This window comes from Lagenorhynchus albirostris, chromosome 9, assembly GCF_949774975.1.
Source record: "Lagenorhynchus albirostris chromosome 9, mLagAlb1.1, whole genome shotgun sequence".
Taxonomy (NCBI): domain Eukaryota; kingdom Metazoa; phylum Chordata; class Mammalia; order Artiodactyla; family Delphinidae; genus Lagenorhynchus; species Lagenorhynchus albirostris.
In genome coordinates this window covers 55,936,839-55,958,501 of record NC_083103.1, presented here as the reverse complement: position 1 = coordinate 55,958,501, position 21,663 = coordinate 55,936,839, and the positions used below count along the sequence as shown (strand labels likewise).

At 47.5% G+C, this 21,663-nt stretch overlaps 1 protein-coding gene across 1 annotated transcript in view; it reads left to right on the top strand.

Annotated features, from left to right (window-relative positions):
• The window catches only part of TENM4 (teneurin transmembrane protein 4), a 385,973-nt gene that overhangs the window by 227,327 nt on the left and 136,983 nt on the right, over positions 1-21,663 (top strand). Inside the window, exons 9-11 of the mRNA XM_060160128.1 lie at positions 7,516-7,617; positions 9,575-9,769; positions 15,984-16,184. Coding sequence (XP_060016111.1) covers positions 7,516-7,617; positions 9,575-9,769; positions 15,984-16,184 — 498 coding nt within the window. The remainder of the gene's footprint in view (positions 1-7,515; positions 7,618-9,574; positions 9,770-15,983; positions 16,185-21,663) is intronic.

Genomic DNA, 21,663 nt, shown 5'->3' with positions numbered 1-21,663 from the left:
ATAAGTTCATTTGTACCAATTTTTTAGATTCCACATGTAAGCAATATCATATGATATTATATTTGTCTTTCTCTGTCTGACTTAACTTCACTCACTATGACAATCTCTAGGTCCATCCATGTTGCTGCAAATGGCATTATTTCATTCTTTTTTATGGCTGAGTAATATTCCATTGTATATATGTACCACATCTTTATCCATTCTTCTGTCAATGGACATTTAGGTTGCTTCCAACCTATGAGTCTATTTCTGTTTTGTAAGTAAAGAACCCAAGTTTCTGGGCTTCCCTGGTGGTGCGGTGGTCGAGGGTCCGCCTGACGATGCAGGGGACGCAGGTTCGTGCCCCGGTCCGGGAAGATCCCACATGCGGGGGAGCGGCTGGGCCCGTGAGCCATGGCCACTGAGCCTGCGCGTCCAGAGCCTGTGCTCCGCAACGGGAGAGGCCACAACAGTGAGAGGCCCGTGTACCGCAAAAAAAAAAAAAAAAAAAAAGAACCCAAGTTTCTTGATCCAATCCAGGCATGTTCCCTTACACCATGACTCATAGCACTGTGAGATTTCCGATTTGGAAGATGCTATACTGTCTACCTTTAATCTCCCTGCAATATCCCAGTCATTAATTTGCCCTCTCCTGCAGTACATCAGTGACTGAAAATATATGACCTTATAGCTCACATAGCCTGTTCATTTGGCCATTTAACTAACAAAGATTCATTTAAGACCTGCTTTGAGTCAAGGATGACTATTTACTAGAGATTCAGAGATGAATAACACATTTCCTGCCCTCATGAAGTTTACAATATTTAGGTAGATACATATACATCAACAGAAGATAACCCAACATAGTAAGTGGTATTCTCTTACAAAATTCTTTCTTCTTTCAAACCAACTCCATTGCCCAAGGACTATAGTCCTTACTTATTGGACCTAAGTCCAGTTATTAGGACCAAAACAAAAGTCTAATCCTTATTTCCCGTAATAGCCCTTCAGTTATTTTTAAGCAGGGTTCATTCTCCCTTAGTAAGCTAAAGTCCCAACTCTCTCAAGAATTCTGTATTTGCAATGTGATTTCAAGTTCTCTTAACCATCCGGTTGCTCTTCAATGAACATGCTCCAGTTTATCTTATTGGGCTCTTAAATGTGCCTCCCAGATGTGAACAGCTGAGCTCCAAATACGGTCTGAGAGTGCAATGCAAAGTTGAACTTCCTATCACTCCCTGCATTCTTCTAGACATTGCACATCTAAAAACATAGGACAAGGAAACAGCAGCTTTGCTGGCCACCAGCTGTTCTCTTGAGTCTGACTGTTGTGCCGTGTCCATGACCCTGACCCCTTTCCTCCATTGCACTCCGGCTTAGCTTCTCAATACAACAAACATTACTGAGGACTTGCCTCTTTGGAGAACCAGACATAATGCATGTCTTCAAGGAGCTCACAGTCTCATTGGTGAAATTTGGTTTGCCCCCAAAGAAATAATTAACAAAGAACCAAGACTGAATATAATCAAGGGAACAGTCTTTTTCTTAGATCCCTCCTTGGAGCTGCTCTTAATGGTGGTTGGTAGACTTCTGGGGTAGGACTGAAAAGAGATCTCCCAGTTCAAATGCCAGTGCAGAACTGGCTTCAAGCCCAGGCCGTCAGAGGCTTTGTCAGATTTTTGTCATTGCATTGACCTAGACTGTTGCAGACTGAAGGCCTTTGAATCCCATCATCTGCAAAGAAAGCTGGGGTACCTACAGACTGACGCCTCACAGGCCACAGAACAGCTTTCCAGCACCTGCACCCGCCCAGTGCCAAACTGGAGTGCACGGGGGGAAAGTTCGTTCTGATGTTGTCCTGAGCTGGCCTGTGTTTGGGCTTCTGGGAGACAACAGGTTTAGTTTGCTTTGACAGTGCTTTTTCCCCAGGAGGAAATTTACCCAAATATCCTGCTGTCATCACGTTCAGCACATTGCTCGTTTGCATTCCTGTTTTTACTGTGGAGAGTTTCTGTGTGTTTCGTGTGTGTATGTGTGTTTACCCCCCAGGAACCCATATTGCCTTGTTTGCATTCATTAGACCAAGTTCGTGTGCTGTTGTGGTTCACAAACGGAAAGCATGTGTGACCTTCCTTAAAACCAAACTACCAACTCTGCCAAGTCCTGGGCAGACCTCTTTACATGCACAGCGTAGCACTATTTGCCTTCAAAGTAACCCTCTGAGGTGGGTGCTATTATTAACCCCATTTCACAGATGAAGAAACTGATGTTTAGAGATGCCTTGTCCATAGGGCTCATAGCTAGTATGGGACTGGATCCCATATTTTGGTCCAGGCCATATACCACAAACTTTGGCTTCAGGTAAAACTTGGTTCACCTACCAGATTCACCCTTACAGCTGTGTGACCTTGAGAAAGTGACTTCAGCTCTCAGTCTCCATGTGAGACTGTGAAATGGTGGCAAAAGTACCTAATTCTCGTAATTACAAGGAATACATTAGAATATATGATAGACCTTTCACAGTTCCATTTGAGGGAACGAAAGGGTCTCTGTCAGAGTTAACTGTAGAATTAGCACCCAGCTTTGCTGTCTGGTTTGTTTCCCTCTCTTCTTTTGGTTGTCGACAACAAACCCAGCCCCGGCTTCAGGATCAAAGGGGATGTAATAGATGTAACCTAGAGTATAAATTTCACCAGCTGTAGACAAGACGGTGTATCCAGTCATCCAATGGGCTGTTCTGGAGTCCATGTTCCTTCCTTCTTGCCTGAAGCATTAGCATCCATCCTCCTACAGAGAAGCCAAAAGGAGGCCTCAAAGAGTACATCTCTCTTGGCAATAGGTAGACCTTGGCTCTATAAACAAGTGCTTCCAAAAAGTTGCCAACATCCACTGTTACAGCTTAAGGAGAGACAAGAGAAGCAGAGGGAGGAGCTGTAGGTAGCTAGCGCGGGCTTTCATTAGCTGGGACACATCACAGGCGAGCAGTACATGGAGGAGGCGCTGGGGGAGGCGGGGGGATAAGTGCTGGGTGAGCAGAAAAGAGAGACAAGGATGGCTAGTGGGCTCTGACCTCACCCACAACTGGTTCCTTCTGTCTTTGGTGCTGGAATTCAACCTCAGGCTCCATCACTGCAAAGGTTTGCCTGCTCAGAGCAGGGCACGAAGCAGGTGTGCCCACACCACAGTGAGCTAATAAAGGAGAAAAGCCTCCTCTCCCCTTCTCCTATAACTGCCCCTGTGAAACTGGAGTCCAGTAGGCAATTACACTGCCCAGTAGTCCTCCTTCAGGCAGAATTTCCCTCTGTGGTCTCTCCTTGTTTCCTGCAAAAACGAGGCTCCGGGATTTCAAATAAGAAAAGCAGAAGGTGGCAAATGAAGGCAGGCTTTCCCAGACATCAGCCCTAGACTCAGGAGGACATACTTACCAACTGTGATCATCGTTCACCTTGACATGGCGATGCTAATGATCTGTCTCTGGAAAAGCGTGGTGAGCCGACAAAATGAGGCACTGCTGTGGCTTCACCAAAGGCCTCTATAGTTTCCCGTCTCCCGTGTTTTCTCCAGGAAGGACCGTTGTTGTCTTTTCTTCCTTCTGCAGATGCCCCTTTGTATTTCGAGCAATATTTTGGTCAACATCCAGAGAACACGCCCACTCAGAACACATGTCCAGAGAATGAGCTCAGGAAACATTTAAATTCTGCATTCCAATATTGATGGAAGGAAAAACAAGTTCCTGAAAATCAAATTTCCTAGCAGAACACACTGTTGTGATAGAAAAGCAAAAGCTGGGGGGAAAGGCGTCTGTTTTCTACCATACCATACACCCAATTATGAAAACCAGTTATTTACAGGCAGCTGAATTTTTCATTCAGATCTGAGCAGATCTAAGGTACACCTTGTACTACATGAAGGCAGCTGCAGTGTGAACGTGAGCAAAGCAGGAAGGAACTATAGGGGGAAGAAACTCACCAGACACTAATTGAAAACATAACATGTTTATGTGATAAAGTTCCCACTTCTCCCAAGCTAGTGAGTGTCACTTCTGTACTAGCATTTAGCATAGAGATATCTGGTCACTGGAGACTCATTATTTGTAGGATTCCAAGTGGACCCCAAGTAGTTGAAATCCTTCCAAGTGGAAGAAAAACTATATACAAAGACATTTCATCAAAAAGAAATATTCTCCAAATGTCTCTACTTCCATGTTGCTGTCGTAAAATTATTCCACATCTCCTAAAACTTCTGCCTTCTGACACCAGCAGCCTGGGGCAAGTTTTGTAGCAAACAGCCTTCTATTCTGTCAGATACAGCAACCAACATGATACTCAGTCACAGAAAATATATGTGCCTTACTTTTTCACTAGGAAGACTTTTTGAATTAACAGGTTTGTGTCTTACAGACTTCATAAATCAAAATCTAGAAAGTGTGTGACACTTACCTGCAACTGATCCTATTAAAAACACAGCTGGAAAAGAAAAAAGAAAGAAAGATTAAAAAAAAGAGAGAGAAAGGAAAAAGAAAAAGAAAAAAAACACAGCTGGAAATTATGGTACTTGTATGAGGAGACATATTTTATACCACTGGGTTTGAGAAGTCCTAGACCACAGAATTTTAGATCTGGGAGGGATCTCTGAGAACATCTAGCCAAATTCTTTCAGGGACGGCATCAAACGTTTACTGAGACCCTTCTTTGGACACCAGGGCAAATGTGTAAGTGAATATACTCGGTTTCTGTCCTCAAGGATGTCCTGTCCTCACAGTCAACAGTGTTGCCTATCTGGTGCTTTAACAGGGGTGATGGAAAAAGTCCCAGGAGTATCTTAGCCTGTTTAAGAAATGAGAAAGTCTTGTCAGAGGAGGTGACATTTAAGGAAACAGGTACAGGAAGATCGAGTGCTGTGGCCAAGGTCCCAGAGCCCTTCAGTAGCAGAACAAGAGCTAAAAGCAGGCTTTCTGCCTCTCTGTCCTGTACTCCTTCTGCAAGACTGCAGGTAGAACCCACCCTCCATTTGTGCCATTAGCCAGTAGCCTAAAGAGAAAATAATCTTGCCTTAAACTTTACTCAAAATTCTTATTGTTAAAAGAATATTCAGAAGGAAATGTCCGAAGTCATCCTCTATAAAAACAGTGTTTCGGAAGCCACTCCTAACATAGAGGCTTTAGGGACTTAAAGGCATATGGGTTCTCCCAGGCAAAGCCAACGGAGAGCAGAGATGCTCAGGGCCCTGGCTCGTGAGCCTCATTCTGCCAGGTCCCAGACAGCTGCAGACTCCCTGAAATGAGAACACAGGCTAGACTAGGCCCTCTCGTTCTTAACTCTGTGTTAGTGTCGTATGCTGCTCAGGATAGCAGAGGGACAGCGCGCGAGGGGAATTTTCCACCCGCTCACAAAAAGAAGCATACATCTGAACCCTTTTCCCAAATGTTTTCAGTCTTTTCCAAGTTGATAACGGCAGACAACTGGGAAAAGACCTTTTTGGGAAATGCACCATGCTGTGAGCACCTCAAAATCCCCCCCACCTTTCCCCCACCTATCCATACTCAAGCCATTTTTCAAGCTCACCTCCTCCAAGAAGGCTTCCCTCTGCTAGTTTTACCCCATATCAGCTGCCATTGCATTGCCCTAAGTGATTTCCTGGATTTAAGGCTTGATGCCCTGTCTGGACACCTTTTCTGCAAGATGCTTATAGAATTTTAGAACAGGAAGCGGTCCTGGGAATCATCTCTGCTATCACCTTCATTTCACATATGAGGAAGGTGAGACCCAGAGAGGGGAAGGAAGTTACTTTAGGTCACCCAGCATGATTCTAGAAGGATGGGCCCCAGAACCAGGTCTCCTTACCTCTAGGCAGAGCTTCCACGCCCCGTGCTGCTGCCTGGGTGAAAGCTGTTATCCCAGTCTCCCAGTTAAGCCACAGCTTTCCTGTAGGTAAGACTCATGTCTCATATGGTGACATCTCATTTAACAGAGGTCTTAGTCTTGGCTTCATGACTTACACTTGGGAGCTAAGACAACAGGTTGAGTCTTTAGCTCTGCCCCACTGCACTAACCTTTTCTCTGCTTTAACTTGACTCTGCTGACTCTCGGAGACCTTGGGTGAGTCACTGCCCTCCCTATGGGTCTCAGTTTCCTTCTCTATTAAATGAGACTATTAGACTAGGTGGTCTCTTCAATCCCTTCAAGCTCTGAAAGTCCTAGAATTCGCTACCTTCCAACTGGTCCTTTGCTGTCTTCAGGACTGGCCTCACTGGCCCACACATCTGCCTTGTTCATCCCTGGCTTCTGCTGAAGAGTTAGTTCCTTTAAGGCCCAGATAGCATAGCATCATTGAAGAAGACCAGGGGCTGGAGTCCAGAGGCCTGGGTTCAGATGTGGCGTCCATGACTTAGTATCTCCAGGGCCTTCAGCAAGTCCCTTCATCTCTCTATCAGCCTCCTCATCTTGTCATTTCTTTGTTGTTTGTAAAATAGGAATATTGATACATGCTTGAAGATTTCGTGACAGTGAACTGAAATAACCTTTGTGGAAATATGTGGCACAAAGAAGGCAATCAGGCGCTGGTGGCTTCTTCCTTTATTCCATGTCCAGCATTATTGAGAAACGAGCTGTTCCAAATAAAGACTTCCTAGATAACAGGTTTACTAGCTGGAGCTACAAAACATTGATTAATTTTTTACTAAAGTCTTTCTGAAATGAATCCTGTATTTCCTTGGCGTGTCACATAGACGATACCGAATGTACAGTGTTGGGAAGAATTAGAGAACGTAGCATCGCTGCAGAAGGTGGGCACTGATGGGCGATGCTGGGGACGCAGGTGCGGCGAAGGGGACGTGAAGGAAAACTCTGGCATATTGTGAGAGAGCTTGGAGCTTTTCATTTCGGCAGATGGGGGGCCATTGAAGGGTTTTAAGTCAGAGAATGACAGGAGCAGATTGTTTCAGAGAGATGGCTCAGGCTGCTGGGTGGTGAATGGATCAGGGGGAGAGGGGGAGAGGACTCTGAGAGGCCGGCCATGAGGCCGTTGTGTGAGCCCCGGTGAGAGATGCTGGGGCCTGGACTGATAGATGGAGAATCAGAAGTGGGAAGAGACAGATTTGCAAATCCCCAGTAGCTTTATGAAAAAACAAATTCATGGAGCCTCAGCCCATTACGAGAAAAATGTAAAACATAGAAGAGTGTCAAGAAGACCCCAAGAAGCACCCCCATAACCCAGCCTCCAAAGATAACCACTAATGGGTTAAACTATTTTCTCCCAATGTTTGTAGCTGAAATTTCTACTGCATTTGTAGATACAAAGTTGATTTATAAAACATTGGTTTAGGCACACATTTTCCCAAACACGTCTCTTAACGTCGGTTGAGATGTACCTCAGTAAGAGTAAATATATCATTTTTAACTTTATTGATTCCTTTCACTGACTGGGCCAGAAGCACTCAAATGTGTGGGTCCTAGTTAACCTGAGGCTGGATTCCCAGGCCCTCTGTTTGGGTAAAGAAGCTTCCGTTTGTAGCTCTGTTTCTCTTTTCTCCCACAGAATCCGTGGATAACTGCCCCAGCAACTGCTACGGCAATGGCGACTGCATCTCTGGGACCTGTCATTGCTTCCTGGGCTTCCTGGGCCCTGACTGCGGTCGAGGTGAGAACCCCGCTTGTGGGCTTACAGGGTCCACCCTGCGGCCCCGTGGGCAGTTCAGGTCCCACTTCTCCGAGCAAGCGCAGAAATCCAGGCCAGCTCCTGCCTCCTGTGAGAAGGGCTCCCGAGAGCCAGTCCTCTGAAGCCCTGAGAGGGAGGTCCGCAGGCAGAGCCCTGGCTGACCCAGCCGTGTTATCCATGGGTGCATGACTGGGGAGGTCAGGAAGGAAGGGCAGCCACAGGGAACCCCATGTCCATTGTGAGAACAGGAGGAGTGGCCATGGGGGTTCTGTTAAAAAGTAGATTTCCCCTTGGGGGACCGATCAGCCTTGTGCCAAGCATCTTGGGCGTTTGTCTTTAGCGAGTGTAGTTTGTCTCTGACCTCGTGGAAGGGCCTGAGCTGCTGCTCCAGTTCCTACCATCTAACAGTGCAGGCAGAGTCTTGGCCGGGGCCACCAAGGGGAGGGACTGGGAGGTGAGGCTGCCCTTCTCCACACAGGGCACTAATGTGGCCTCCTGTTCGGGCACGTACGATGCTAATGGTCACCACTACGGGGAGAGTTTAAAGGCTGCCCGTGATCTGCCTGTGCCTTTGGCCTTCATTTCTGTCCTGGAAGAATTAACGAGGAAAATGCCAGGGCAGATCTGTACTCCCGAGAATTGGGCACTCCTCTTGGGGAAACTAAAATGGCCCTTTCCTCTGGTTTCTCCACCTCTTCCCTCATTCAGCAGGCATTTGCTTAGTGCCCTTCAGGGCTTGCTCCTGTGCTGGACACTGAGGTTACAACACGGAGCAAGACCCAAGCCCAGGACCTCTCAGTCTGGGAGACAGACAGGGAAATAGACGATGACAAAGCAGTCAGTGATACGTGAAGCACGCCTAGAGCGCGGTTAGATGCGGGGAACATCTGTCAGCATGAAAGGGTCTTTGCTTGGATGGAATGAGGACCAGTAAAGGCTCCCCAGATGGGGTGACACTGGAACTAAGACGAGATGTTCATTGGTGGAAGGCAGAGATGGTTTTCCAGGTCGAGGAAACGGCGCCCTCCACATACCATGCCGTGGTGCTGCTGTGGGGATTCTGCTTGTTCTTCCTGACGTGAAATAGACCCAGTGTGAGACAGCAGAGCCAGCGGCCTTGAGGAAGCACAGCAATTACCTGCTGAGTGTTTTAAAAAGGAAAAAAGCCAGGTGGGAGCAGGGGGAAGGTGGTGCAGAGAGAAGAGCCATACCTTCTAACAAGAATTAGTGTCTCATCCCATATGCACTTAAAGTTAAGAGTCATGAATAAAGCAGCCTTATTCTGTCTCAGTAGGGCTGGTAGGTACTTACAGCACAGTGCAATGTAATTTATTTTTATATAGTGTCCTTCGTACAGACGATCACAAAACGCTTTACGCTAAGTGGCAAAATGGAAAGATAATACTTTAAAGAGCCAGGTTGGGCTCAGCTATTCTCTTATGGGGGCAGTGGCGTGTGGGACTTGAGTGGAGACCTGAAAGGCAAGGAAAGCTGAGATGGGCTGGGTTAAAGATGATAGTAAGTGGCCCTGCACGTGAGGAATGGGGAAGCAAAATGCAGTGCTACTAGGAGGGGGGTGCTGGAGGAGGGCTGCGGGGAGGGCAGGAGGCCCAGCTGTCTTTTCCAGTGAGCCCAAGGACCAGACTGAAGCCTCCTATCTAAGGATGCTGGTGACCACCGTGCAGCACCAGTAACATGAGGGGGACGGGGGGAAAGCAGCGTTCAGTGGGCACCAACTGTGCCAGGCCCTGCACTGTACACCTTCACCTACGATTCCTGATGTGTTTTAACTGGAGTGAAATAAAGCAAGAGAAGCAAACAGGTGGACACACGTGGGAATTGTGGCAAAGCAGCTGAAGCCCAGGAGAGAAGGGGACAGAGGCCAGATGGGGTGCGTGGGGCGTGGACTCACGCCAGGCCTCCCGCACTGTCTCTGCAGCCTCCTGCCCCGTGCTCTGCAGTGGGAACGGCCAGTACATGAAGGGCAGGTGCCTGTGCCACAGCGGCTGGAAGGGCGCCGAGTGCGACGTGCCCACCAACCAGTGCATCGACGTGGCCTGCAGTAACCACGGCACCTGCATCATGGGCACCTGCATCTGCAACCCCGGCTACAAGGGCGAGAACTGCGAGGAAGGTAAGACCCGCGGGCAAGCAGCTCGGCACCTCGCTGTGAGACAGAGGCCAGCAGGCAGGGCCACGAGGGCATCCAGGGAGCAGAGGGAGCCTCCTGAGCGGCCCTGTGACCCCCCACCCCCAAGCCAGGACGCCTTCGGCAACAGTCACTAAGCTAAAGGGAGAAGACAGACGAACGAGGGTCCTGCTCAGCGAGGGGAAGAGAAGCGTGTGTATTGAGCACTTCCTGCATGCAAGCCTCTGTGCTAAAAGCCTGGTGTCATTTAGCTTCAAACCCCAGCAGGGAAGGGTAATCATCCCCATTTTATAGTTGAGGAAACTGAGACTCAGGGAGTCAAATGACTTGCCCAAGGTCCCATGGCTGGTAAATGGCAGAGCCAGGTTGGAGCCCAGGCTTTCTGGCTCCGTAGCCTGAGCTCTCTCTCCTCCCCTTTAAGTTCCTCTGCTCTCCATTTCTGAAGTGTGAGTCTGTTGTAGACCTCCATACACTGCCTTCCACAGTCTGACTCCTGCGTGTGTGTGTGTGTGTGTGTGTGTGTGTGTGTGTGTGTGTGTGTTCATGTTTGTGGCTCTTAGGTGCTCATAAATGTGTCTCCCTCCTTCATAAAGTAAACACATGCCTGTGCAGATCGAGGCTAGGAAGTGAACTGCTGACTTAAGGGTGACATCAGTTCTTCCCGAGAAAACCTAACCAGGTGAGATAAGTAAACACTTCTATCTCTCAAAGAACCTGAGGCCCAGGGAAGGGCAGCGACACGCCCATAGTCATAGCACTAACTGATGGCAGGGCTGGAATTCAGTCCAGGTCTTCTCACCTCAGACATGGTACTCTTTCCTCCTGCCCACATGGGATTTCCCGATGAAAGGAGGGGTCTTCTCACAAGCAATAGAGAGTAGCCATCGGGAGTGCACACTCTGGAATTAGATGTAGGTTTGAGTCCTCGTTCTGCGACTTACTGGCCTCAGTTCCCTCATGTGTAAAACGGGAGTTCCTTCCTCAGAGGGTCGTTGTGAGGACGAGATTAAATGACCCACGTGAAGCACGTAGCTCAGTGTCTGCCACAGAGGAAATGCTCCCAAAATGTTAGCTCTTACATCATTAGCATCATTCTGGGGACTGTTGAAGCACATTTCTTGTTTCACCCCACTCGCTGTATCCAGGGTCTTTTGAAATGGATGGACTTTGAAACTGATGGACGATGTTAGTAGTCATTACCTCCCACTGTCCACCGTCTAGGGCCCTGGCACCTTCTCCAGCGGGTGGAGGAGGCTCCAAGGAGAGCTAGTCTTCTCACCCACTGGGGATTTAACGAGTATCCCCTCCTCAAGGCATCATTTCCCCTAAAAAATGAGAGAATATAATGGGCCCATTTTAAAAGAGCGGGGAATGGGAAGGGATTAGTGTCTGGAAAGCATCCATCACCTCTCAGAGAAAGGGCGTCTCTAAACCCCGAGTGTGGCTGGAGGTCCTGATTCAGACCTATTAGCTTTGATGCGGATTACTTTGGGCTGTCTGAGCTCAGCAAGGAGCCCGGCCCCTGAACAAAGGAACTTGGCTTTCTCATCCTGACGATGGTGACCTTCCTCTGCTCTCCCTTTTCATTTAGTCACTTGAGGAGAAGACCCTCTGAAGGAAAGAAAAACAAAGAGGAGATTCCTCCTGAAGCAGTGGGGCTGTCCCACTCCCCAGCCCCACCATGCCATGTGGGCCAAGGAGGGGAAGCTGTCCTCCTGATCAGCCGGTGCCCCAGAGTGCAAGGTCATTTACAGAGAGAAAGAGAGAACCTGTGTAGCAATTTGATTTACATTATTATTTGAAAAGAAATGTTTTCACTCCTGCTTTCTTTCCCGAGAAGGGCCATCTGGTAATGATTCCTCTTATTATTTCTGTTTCTCTGGTGAAGCATCCTTGCACAGTCCTTGTGTTTATAGTGGGGGTTTCTTGGGCCTTCATCCTGTCCCCTCTCCTCCCTTCCATTCCCTCTCAGTTCTGTTCTAACAGGTTTCACTGTGTTTATAAAACACCAGCTAACAAGCTTACGTTTTTCTCTCTCTCCCTCTTCCTTCTTCTGAAGTTTATTGCCCCCTGTTTTTTTTTTTTAACATCTTTATTGGGGTATAATTGCTTTGCAATAGTGTATTAGTTTCTGCTTTATAACAAAGTGAATCAGTTATACATATATATATGTTCCCATATCTCTTCCCTCTTGCGTCTCCCTCCCTCCCACCCTCCCTATCCCACCCCTGCAGGTGCTCACAAAGCACAGAGCTGATCTCCCTGTGCTATGCGGCTGCTTCCCACTAGCTATCTACCTTACGTTTGGTAGTGTATATAAGTCCATGCCTCTCTCTCGCTTTGTCACAGCTTACCCTTCCCCCTCCCCATATCCTCAAGTCCATTCTCTAGTAGGTCTGTGTCTTTATTCCTGTCTTACCACTAGGTTTTTCATGACCTTTTTTTTTTCTTAGATTCCATATATATGTGTTAGCATACGGTATTTGTTTTTCTCTTTGTGACTTCACTCTGTATGACAGACTCTAGGTCTATCCACCTCACTACAAATAACCCAATTTCGTTTCTTTTTATGGCTGAGTAATATTCCATTGTATATATGTGCCACATCTTCTTGATCCATTCATCTGTTGATGGACACTTAGGTTGCTTCCATGTTCTGGCTGTTGTAAATAGAGCTGCAATGAACATTTTGGTACATGACTCTTTTTGAATTACGGTTTTCTCATGGTATATGCCCAGTAGTGGGATTGCTGGGTCGTATGGTAGTTCTATTTGTAGTTTTTTAAGGAACCTCCATACTGTTCTCCATAGTGGCTGTATCAATTCACATTCCCACCAACAGTGCAAGAGAGTTCCCTTTTCTCCACACCCTCCCCAGCATTTATTGTTTCTAGATTTTTTGATGATGGCCATCCTGACCGGTGTGAGATGATATCTCATCTTTGATAAAGGAGACAAGAATATACAGTGGAGAAAAGACAACCTCTTCAATAAGTGGTGCTGGGAAAACTGGACAACTACGTGTAAAAGTATGAAATTAGAACACTCCCTAACACCATACACAAAAATAAACTCAAAATGGATTAAAGACCTAAATGTAAGGCCAGACACTGTCAAACTCTTAGAGGAAAACATAGGCAGAACGCTCTATGACATAAATCACAGCAAGATCCTTTTTGACCCACCTCCTAGAGAAATGGAAATAAAAACAAAAATAAACAAATGGGACCTAATGAAACTTAAAAGCTTTTGCACAGCAAAGGAAACCATAAACAAGACCAAAAGACAACCCTCAGAATGGGAGAAAATATTTGCAAATGAAGCAACTGACAAAGGATTAATCTCCAAAATTTATAAGCAGTTCATGCAGCTTAATAACAAAAAAACAACCCAATCCAAAAATGGTCAGAAGACCTAAATAGACACGTCTCCAAAGAAGATATACAGATTGCCAAGAAACACAAGAAAGAATACTCAACATCATTAATCATTAGAGAAATGCAAATCAAAACTGCCCCCTGTTTTTTAAAACCTGAGGCACGCCTCCGGCAGGCCGCTTAAAGGGAGCTGCGGGAGGGGCAGAGGGGCCCACCTAAGCCTTTTGCAGGGAAAAGTGAGCCGCTGTGTTGTGGGTTCTGAAGCGAGTCCGATAGCTTGTGTGGTCACTGAAGCGTGGAACATTTGGGGAAAAGAGATGTGTTTGCAGCCTGGCCATGCAGGCCCCATCATTTCATTAATGGGCCAAGCGTCTGCCAGAAATTTTGGCTTGAATGGCAGGATCTGCACAGGAAAAAAAAAAAAAAAATGTAACTGCTTGGCACCTCTTCTGAGAAGAAACTAAGTTAGACAGTCTTCTACACAAAGCTGAGCCCACCTCCCTGCCAGCTTCCCCTGTATTCCTTCAGCTCCCCGACCCCCGGCCCGCTGATCTTCCCATGTTATACACAGCTCCCTGCAAAACAAATATTGTCAGGGAAACTAACCCAATGTGAGGGAAAGAGACCATTTTAATCGCACCCTAGGGTTCCAGTCTCCCCAGAGGCCCCAGAAGGGGAAGGCAGATGCACAGTCTGTGTGGGACCTCTTGGGCAGAGGGTCACTGTGGCATAGGTAATGGCCCTAGGTTTGGGAACAGCAGGGACAGCATTCTGGCAGGAATCTCAGCCACTTCAGCCAAGGTTTGCTAGACCGCCCCAAGGTGCAGTCGTCTTCAAAACTCCCTTTGCACCCCACTCTTGCTTTGTCCAGTTGACCTTCCGAAGTGATGGTTAATTGATGATGAATTGCCTGGAGGTAGCCTCTCATCAGTTCTTTCTGCTCTTTCTTCCCTGCCTGGACCAGCTTCTGAGAGCATCGGATTCACTTTGCTCGTTCCTGGGTCCCTATCAGACTTACTGTGTCTGAGGAACAAGTACTGTGATGCCGAGGGCCTCTTGCTAAACTTGCCACCCTCCAGCTTGCTCCGCTAACAGTGCCGATTTTTTTTTTTTTGTGGGACGCGGGCCTCTCACTGTTGTGGCCTCTCCCCTTGCAGAGCACAGGCTCCGGACGCGCAGGCCCAGCGGCCATGGCTCACGGGCCCAGCCGCTGCGCGGCATGTGGGATCTTCCCAGACCGGGGCACGAACCCATGTCCCCTGCATCGGCAGGTGGACTCTCAACCACTGGGCCACCAGGGAAGCCCCACAGTAGAGATTTATAGATTCAACCTCGAGGGCGGCTGAGAGATAGCTTCAACCCCAAGCTGGGGTCCAGGCGTTCACTGAACGGGAAATACCTTTATAGGCCTCGGGATAGGAACTGCTGAGTCGTTTCCTGTCAAATTGGAAAACTCTCTGGATCTAGGGAATTATCATAGTAGGCTAATGGGCCAGAATAATCCTTCTGAGGTTCTGAGATCTGAGGCAGGTCATGAAAATTTATCACTATTATTATTTTTATCATGTTTAATTACCAGGAACTCCAACAGGTCATGTTTAAACCATTATTATTAAGTGGTGTCCATAGACTGCAAGAAAAGAGATTCTTTGCCTTCGTTTGGCTTTCTTAATTTTCCACTTTGCCCTGTTTCTTTTGCTGTGCTGTTTTCTTTTGATTTCTGTTTTTAACCGTTCTATGCACGATGTCTGTATACATGTGCGCATGTATTTTGGAACCAGTAAGGTTGTAGAAGAGATAGCAAGAGATCTATACCAGAGAAGAGTGCTTCAAATTTAAAGTCCTCCACTTACCACCGTGTGATCTTGGGCAAGTTATTTAACCTCTGTGTTTCAGTTTCCTCATCTGTAAAATGAGGATAGTAATGGTATCTACCTCAAGGGGTCATTGTTAGGGTTAAATGAGATAATACATACAAAAGGTTTAATAGCAAGATATGGCATAGAAGAGGAACTAAATGAACACTAATATCATTGTTACTGTTGTTTTTGTTATTATGTTTTTATCAAATGGTTGCTCCTGACCTTTGGTCTTCCTGTTTATCATTGAAGTAATTACGTTGAACTCCTTTAAAAACCCAAATAGTGAAAGGGCTTTCTTCATGAGGTGATCCTCAGAATGAACAGCCTGTTCCCAGAATGATGCTCTTTGTAAAGTCTCTGCCCGTTTGTGTCTGTGATTCTCATATACCCAGGCCGAGTTTCCCACTCTTTTGTGCAAAAGTCAAATATACTGGGCTATAAAATTTAATTGATAAATAAAGTAAAATCATGTCTGGATTATAAAGGAGCTGTGACCACAGTCTGCCCAAGTCACGCTACTGAATATCCTGATAAAATGGACAGGTAACTTCTTTGCAACAATTTACAGCCTCTGCTGTCCTTTCAAATCATCCGTGTCGTTTGGTCCTCATAGCCACCTGAGAGGTAGGTAATTTGACCAGACCTGCTTTATAGATGGAAGCTCAGAGCAGGTACGGGATACCTCAAGTCAAGAGGTACAAATATGTATGCACGTTTTACAGGTGAGGGAGCCGAGACTTGAGAGGTTAAACAGTCAACCGCTGGGTGGGGGCGGGAAACCAGGTCTACCGTTGCTAGAGTTATTCTCTTCACCTTACCAAGTGACCTCTCCACGGAAATCTGGGTCCTTCTCCCTGAGCACGTGAAGCTCCTCCACTACAAAGTATAGCAGTTTGCTTAAAGAAGCCTCACCCTTGCTAGTCCGATACTTACCTCTGTTATCTCTCCTCTGTGTTGCAGTGGACTGCATGGACCCCACGTGTTCGGGCCGGGGGGTCTGCGTGAGAGGCGAGTGCCACTGCTCTGTGGGCTGGGGAGGCACCAACTGTGAGACGCCCAGGGCCACGTGCTTGGACCAGTGTTCGGGCCACGGAACCTTCCTCCCAGACACCGGGCTTTGCAGCTGTGACCCAAACTGGACTGGACACGACTGTTCTGTTGGTAAATGTGGGGAGAATAAGGGCACAGCTTAGATGGAGGGAGGAGGTTTCCACTGTGATATGTACACCGTTCATTCCTGTTCAGGGCCCTGACCCTGACCTTGGTCATGTAGCAGTGGGTTACCCATGTCTCTGAATGCTTTTCTTCTTCCCCTGAACTCCAGCCTTCAACACCTCTACTCTTAGAGGGGCAGAGGATTCACAAATCCTATATTCACAGTTTCTTTCATAGTGGTGGCCTTGAGAGTCAAAACATCGCCCCTTAACCATATTAATGATGATAGATGTGATTCATTGAATTCTCGTCTCTCACATTACAATGGCCATCCTAGAGGCGAGGCCATGGGGGACATTGTGCCTCCTTGAGCTCTACAGGGATGGGCCTTTGGTTTCACCCATTCCCCAGAATGAAGTCCAAACTCAGTATGGTATTTAGGGTGCTTTGTGACGTGGCCCTCACCCACCTTTCTGGCCAGATCCTCTACGAGATGGTAAGTTCCATGAGGGTAGCAAACCTGTCTTATTCCACATTCCCAGGACTCAGCATAGGCCTGCCCACAGCAGCTGCCGGATAAACTTTGACGAATGAATGAATGAATGACAAACACATGATTGAATGTGTTCTTAATTTTGGTATTTGGTTCACCACAGAATTTACACGTGTAAAGTTCACAGAATGATTACATGGGCACCCTCTGTTTATAGGCGCTTTATGATTGAGAGACCCTCTCGTGGTGAGGATTAGATGAGAACAGGTGAATCACCTAGCACAGTACTGGTAGGTGGTAAGCATGGTTGCTTCTAGTGTCTCATCTGGACAGTATCCACTGTTTAAATCCACACAAAAACCCTGTGAGAAAGGCATCATCATCCCCATTTTGCCAATTTATATAGTATTTTACTCAGTGAATACTTATTGAACAAGGCAGAGGGGATAAAGAGGTAGGAAGTCTGTACCCTGACGAGCTTGCATTCTGGAGAGGGGGGCAGGAGACAGAGCAACCAAACGCATGAAGAGAAATCAACTAATAAAGACGCTTAGGCCCAGAAAATTTCTAAGTAATCCTGCCCAGGGTTACTGCCCAGGAATTACTCTAAGTAATCCTGCCCAGGATTACCCAGGAATACACATGGCTGAGAAGTGGTAGCATCTCCATCAACATTCTTTTTCACTCTGAGTCACTTTCCCCACCACACCACGTTGCTGACACAAAGTGAAGCTCAAGTCAGCTCATCATCTTGTGTATTAACAGTTCTGGTAGTGATCAGGAAAGATGGTTGAGACCTTTGGTAAAAATGAGATCCAGGGCAGCATTTGTGCCTTTGGAATACTTTGAATTACCTTTCCCAATTGAATGGAGAATTGATGTTCAATTCGCAGCCTAAATTGGACTTTATCCTTGTTTGCAAAGCTCGTGTAAAGACATGATCACGAACACAGATGTCTTAGGAATAATTCCTTTTTTTTTTTTAACATCTGTATTGGAGTATAATTGCTTTACAGTGGTGTGTTAGTTTCTGCTGTATCACAAAGTGAATCAGCTATACATATACATATATCCCCATATCTCCTCCCTCTTGCGTCTCCCTCCCACCCTCCCTATCCCACCCCTCTAGGTGGTCACAAAGCACCGAGCTGATCTCCCCGTGCTATATGGCTCCTTTCTACTAGCTATCTGTTTTACATCTGGTAGTGTATATATGTCCGTGCCACTCTCTCACTTCGTCCCAGCTTACCCTTCCCCCTCCCCGTGTCCTCAAGTCCATTCTCTATGTCTGCATCTTTAGGAATAAGTCTTTTTATACAGCTCTGTTTATAGCAATATAAGGAATGCTCCTCCGAAAGCTACACTGGGTTGTATTGTTCATTATGTGGCCACAAAGCTAGTTTCTGATAGAACTATAACTGTCCGTGCATTGTTAATCCCTGATGAAACTCCACAGCCTCTGACGGAGGCAGGTGTAACCTTGAGTGCGATCGCTAGGCATTCTTGAGTTGGCCCTGTAAGATGAGACAGCAGGCCCATTGCAAGGGCCTTACATAGAATTGCGAGTGCCCATTTTCCTCAACTCTGTGCCTCTCGCTTCCCAGAGCTGCTGTCAAACAGAGGGCCTCACAAGCTAATGCAGAGAGCTCCCTGCGATAAGGAGAGTCTCTGAGTCTGACAGTCTTCGGTGCAAATGCTGGCCCTGCTGCTTACTAGTTATAACTTTGGGCAAGTTGCTTCACTTCTGTAACTTGTAAAACGGAGATAACAAGTGTACCTACCTCCTGGGATTAGTATTTGGAAAATGATTATTTGGAGGATTATTTAAGATAAAGTAAAAAAAGCACATAGCATGCTACTCAGCACATGATAGGGGCTCCGTTAATGTTAGCTATGTTATGAGCGTGATTACAGCACGCACTGGTGAGAGCCCTTGATAGTACCGGAGGCATTTGAGAGAGGCAAGATGAAAGGTGCCCTTTCAGAAACGTGGATTATAGTTTTTAAATCTCTAACCTATAACTGACTAAATCAGTGTCATGATTGCCACAAGGCCAGGAATTTAATAGATGACTTCAAAATTCCCATCTCCCCTTGCAATAGTGATAACAATTTGTGTTTGTTGAGTGCTTCAAAGCATACAAAGATCTCTCTCTCTCTCTCTCTCTCTCCTTTTCACACACACACGCGCGCGCGCGCACGCACACACATGCACACACCAGGCGGCAGGGTGACAGGTATGGTACCATCCCCACCCTCACCCTGAGACTCGGTGACCTACCTGAGGCACCCGGAGCCTGCCGCAGCTGGGAGTCCGAGCCCAGCCTGGGGCCACCCCGCTGCCCAGCACCCCGCGCTGCCTCCCCACGGCCATAGCTTCTCCCTGGCTCTCACTTCCCGCCGGAAGCCAGTTTGAAGGCTCGTGAAAGCGCGTTGACGGTGGTTGTCCCTCCCTGCTGTCCTGGCTGTACCTGCCTAGGCTCCATCCTGGCTCTGCACGTGCTAACTGTGTGACCTTAGCAAGGGACTTGACTTTTCTTGACTGTGGTTTCTTTGTCTGAAAAATGGAAATAATAACAGTGCCCACCTCAGAGGGTCATGTGGTGATTAAGTTGTATAGTGCACGTGTGCGCGAGAACAGGGCCTGTGGCGGGGAGCACTCCCCGTCTTCCCCCTCCCTCCCTTCTGAGGGAACTTTCACTGAGTGGAAGCTGTTTGAAAACTATGGAGTTTGGGCCCTAAAGCTAAGCGGGAGATGCCTCATTGAGCAGATGCCCCTCTAGCCAGGGAGCTGTCTTTGTACTCAGGGCTGCGGCTACAGGGTGGTGAACAGGCACTGAACTTCCCGCTAGTTGAATGGCTTCAGCAAGTTGCTTCCCCTCCTTCCCTTTTAGGTAAATTACCTGTGGGATTGTTGTAAGGATTTAGTGAGAAAATATGGAGAAAGTGGTTGGCACGGCGGCCGGCACAAGTCAGACACCCAGCAAGGGTAGCTCGGGTCACACCTTTTACGTTATTTGCTCCTGGCATGGCAGGGCTGGCACAGGCACTGCCCAGAGCCTTCTCACCAGGAGCTGCAGGCGGGAAGACACATCCTGTAGGACTGACTCTAGGTGGTGGGCTTGGCAGAAATGGGCCCCTGCCGTCTGGCCCTCCTAGGAAGCAGGACCATCTCTTGCCTAAGATGAATGTCGTGCTGTTTGGCATGGAGAGCAGGATTTAATGAAAGCAGCTTAAATCAACATGCCCTGCACTCAACAACCAGCCTGTAATGAAATGTGAGCTGACGAGTTTCCCAGCACTCTGGTTAGGTTTGTGGAAACAGTGAAGTCAGACTTTACACGAGTGTTTACTCAGGCCTCTGGGTTCTCAGCAGCTTGGCTTGCTGTCTCGTCTCAGAAATTCCTCCTTAAATCCTGCCTCATTGATGTGGTCAATGACGAACCGTATAAGATAACTGTTTAAGTAGATTCCTGTGGCCTGGAAGAGCACAGGTTATATGTCCCACTGCCACCCCGAATACACCTCTGTCCTCAGCTCTGGGCCCAGTGGAACCTCACTGCGTCAGTCTTCGGGGACGCTGGTGGTGATGGTGCTTGTGATGGTGGTGATAGTGGTGGTGATGATGATGGTGGTGGTGGTGATGGTGGTGATGGTGGTGGTGGTGGTGGTGACGGTGATGATAGTGGCGATGATGATGGTAGTAGTGGTGGGGGTGGTGATGATGGTGGTGATGGTGATGATGGTGGTGATGGTGATGATGATGGTAGTAATGATGATGATGGTAGTGGTGGGGGTGGTGATGATGGTGGTGATGGTGATGATGATGGTGGTGATGATGATGATGGTAGTGATGATGATGATGGTAGTGATGGGGGTGGTGATGATGGTGGTTGTAATGGTGGTGATGGTGATGATAGTGGTGATGATGATGGTAGTGATGGGAGTGGTGATGGGGGTGGTGATGATGGGGGTGGTGATTGCTACTGCAGTTGTTTTACAGATGGGAAGGCGTTAGAGAGAGGAAACGACTTGTCCGCAGTAACTCATCAGTGGCAGAATTTGAATTAAATCTAGGCCCTCTGTTTCCAAGTCCTCAGCTCTTACCTCAAGTCTTCTTTCCATCCAAAGAGGTTTCTTTGCCAGTAATCTTGTCTTTCTTCCTGATAAGTCACAGGATGGAGCATTAATTAGAGAGTTGTCCATTTCTTAATGCTTACCATGTATCAGGTGCTGAACTAAGTGCTTTCAACCATTATCTTAGTTAAGGGTCATAAGAACCCTGTAAAGGAAGTATTACCACGTCTGTTTTCCACATAAGGAAACTGAAGGTCAGAACTAAGTTAAATTCCTTGCCAGCATCTCCCCATTGGAAAGTGGCACAGCACGGATGCACAGACACCCAAGTCTGGCTTCAAGGCCTCTCCTAAGCTCTTCGGTGTACTGAGCCATGTATTATAAATGTGCCTCTCTCTTGTCAAACTGTGAAGCCCATAAAGTCAGTGTCTGTCATTCTCCCTAGTGCACGGCCTGACAGCCATTAGGTTCTAGTGATTATTGAATGAATGACTTATCCAGGGAATTATCAAAGAAGAATGAGGGGTTACAGCCAAAGGCTCTGCCCAGGAAGATCCAAGCACACTACCCGCTGGACAGTCTAATCCCTTCTCTCAGGATTCCACCCACCTCCCCCCTTCGACCCCCAACCTTATCTGCTCCCCCCACGCCCCCATAACACTCTGCAAAGCTAAAACCGAGTTCCTGGGCCCCGTCCTTCACTTTCCAGACCTAGCCCATGTTCATTTCATGGGCAGTGCCAGCCAGCCAGAGCCCCTTCTGGATAAGAGCTGGCATCATTTCACCTCCTTCAATCCACCTTCCCCAGGGAGTGGTCCTGCTGGGCTGGGTGCCTCATCAGTTTTGCATAAAGGGGGCACGCTCAGTAGCCCTGCGGAGCAGAAGGGCTGCCTCCCCACACCCACCCCCTCAAGT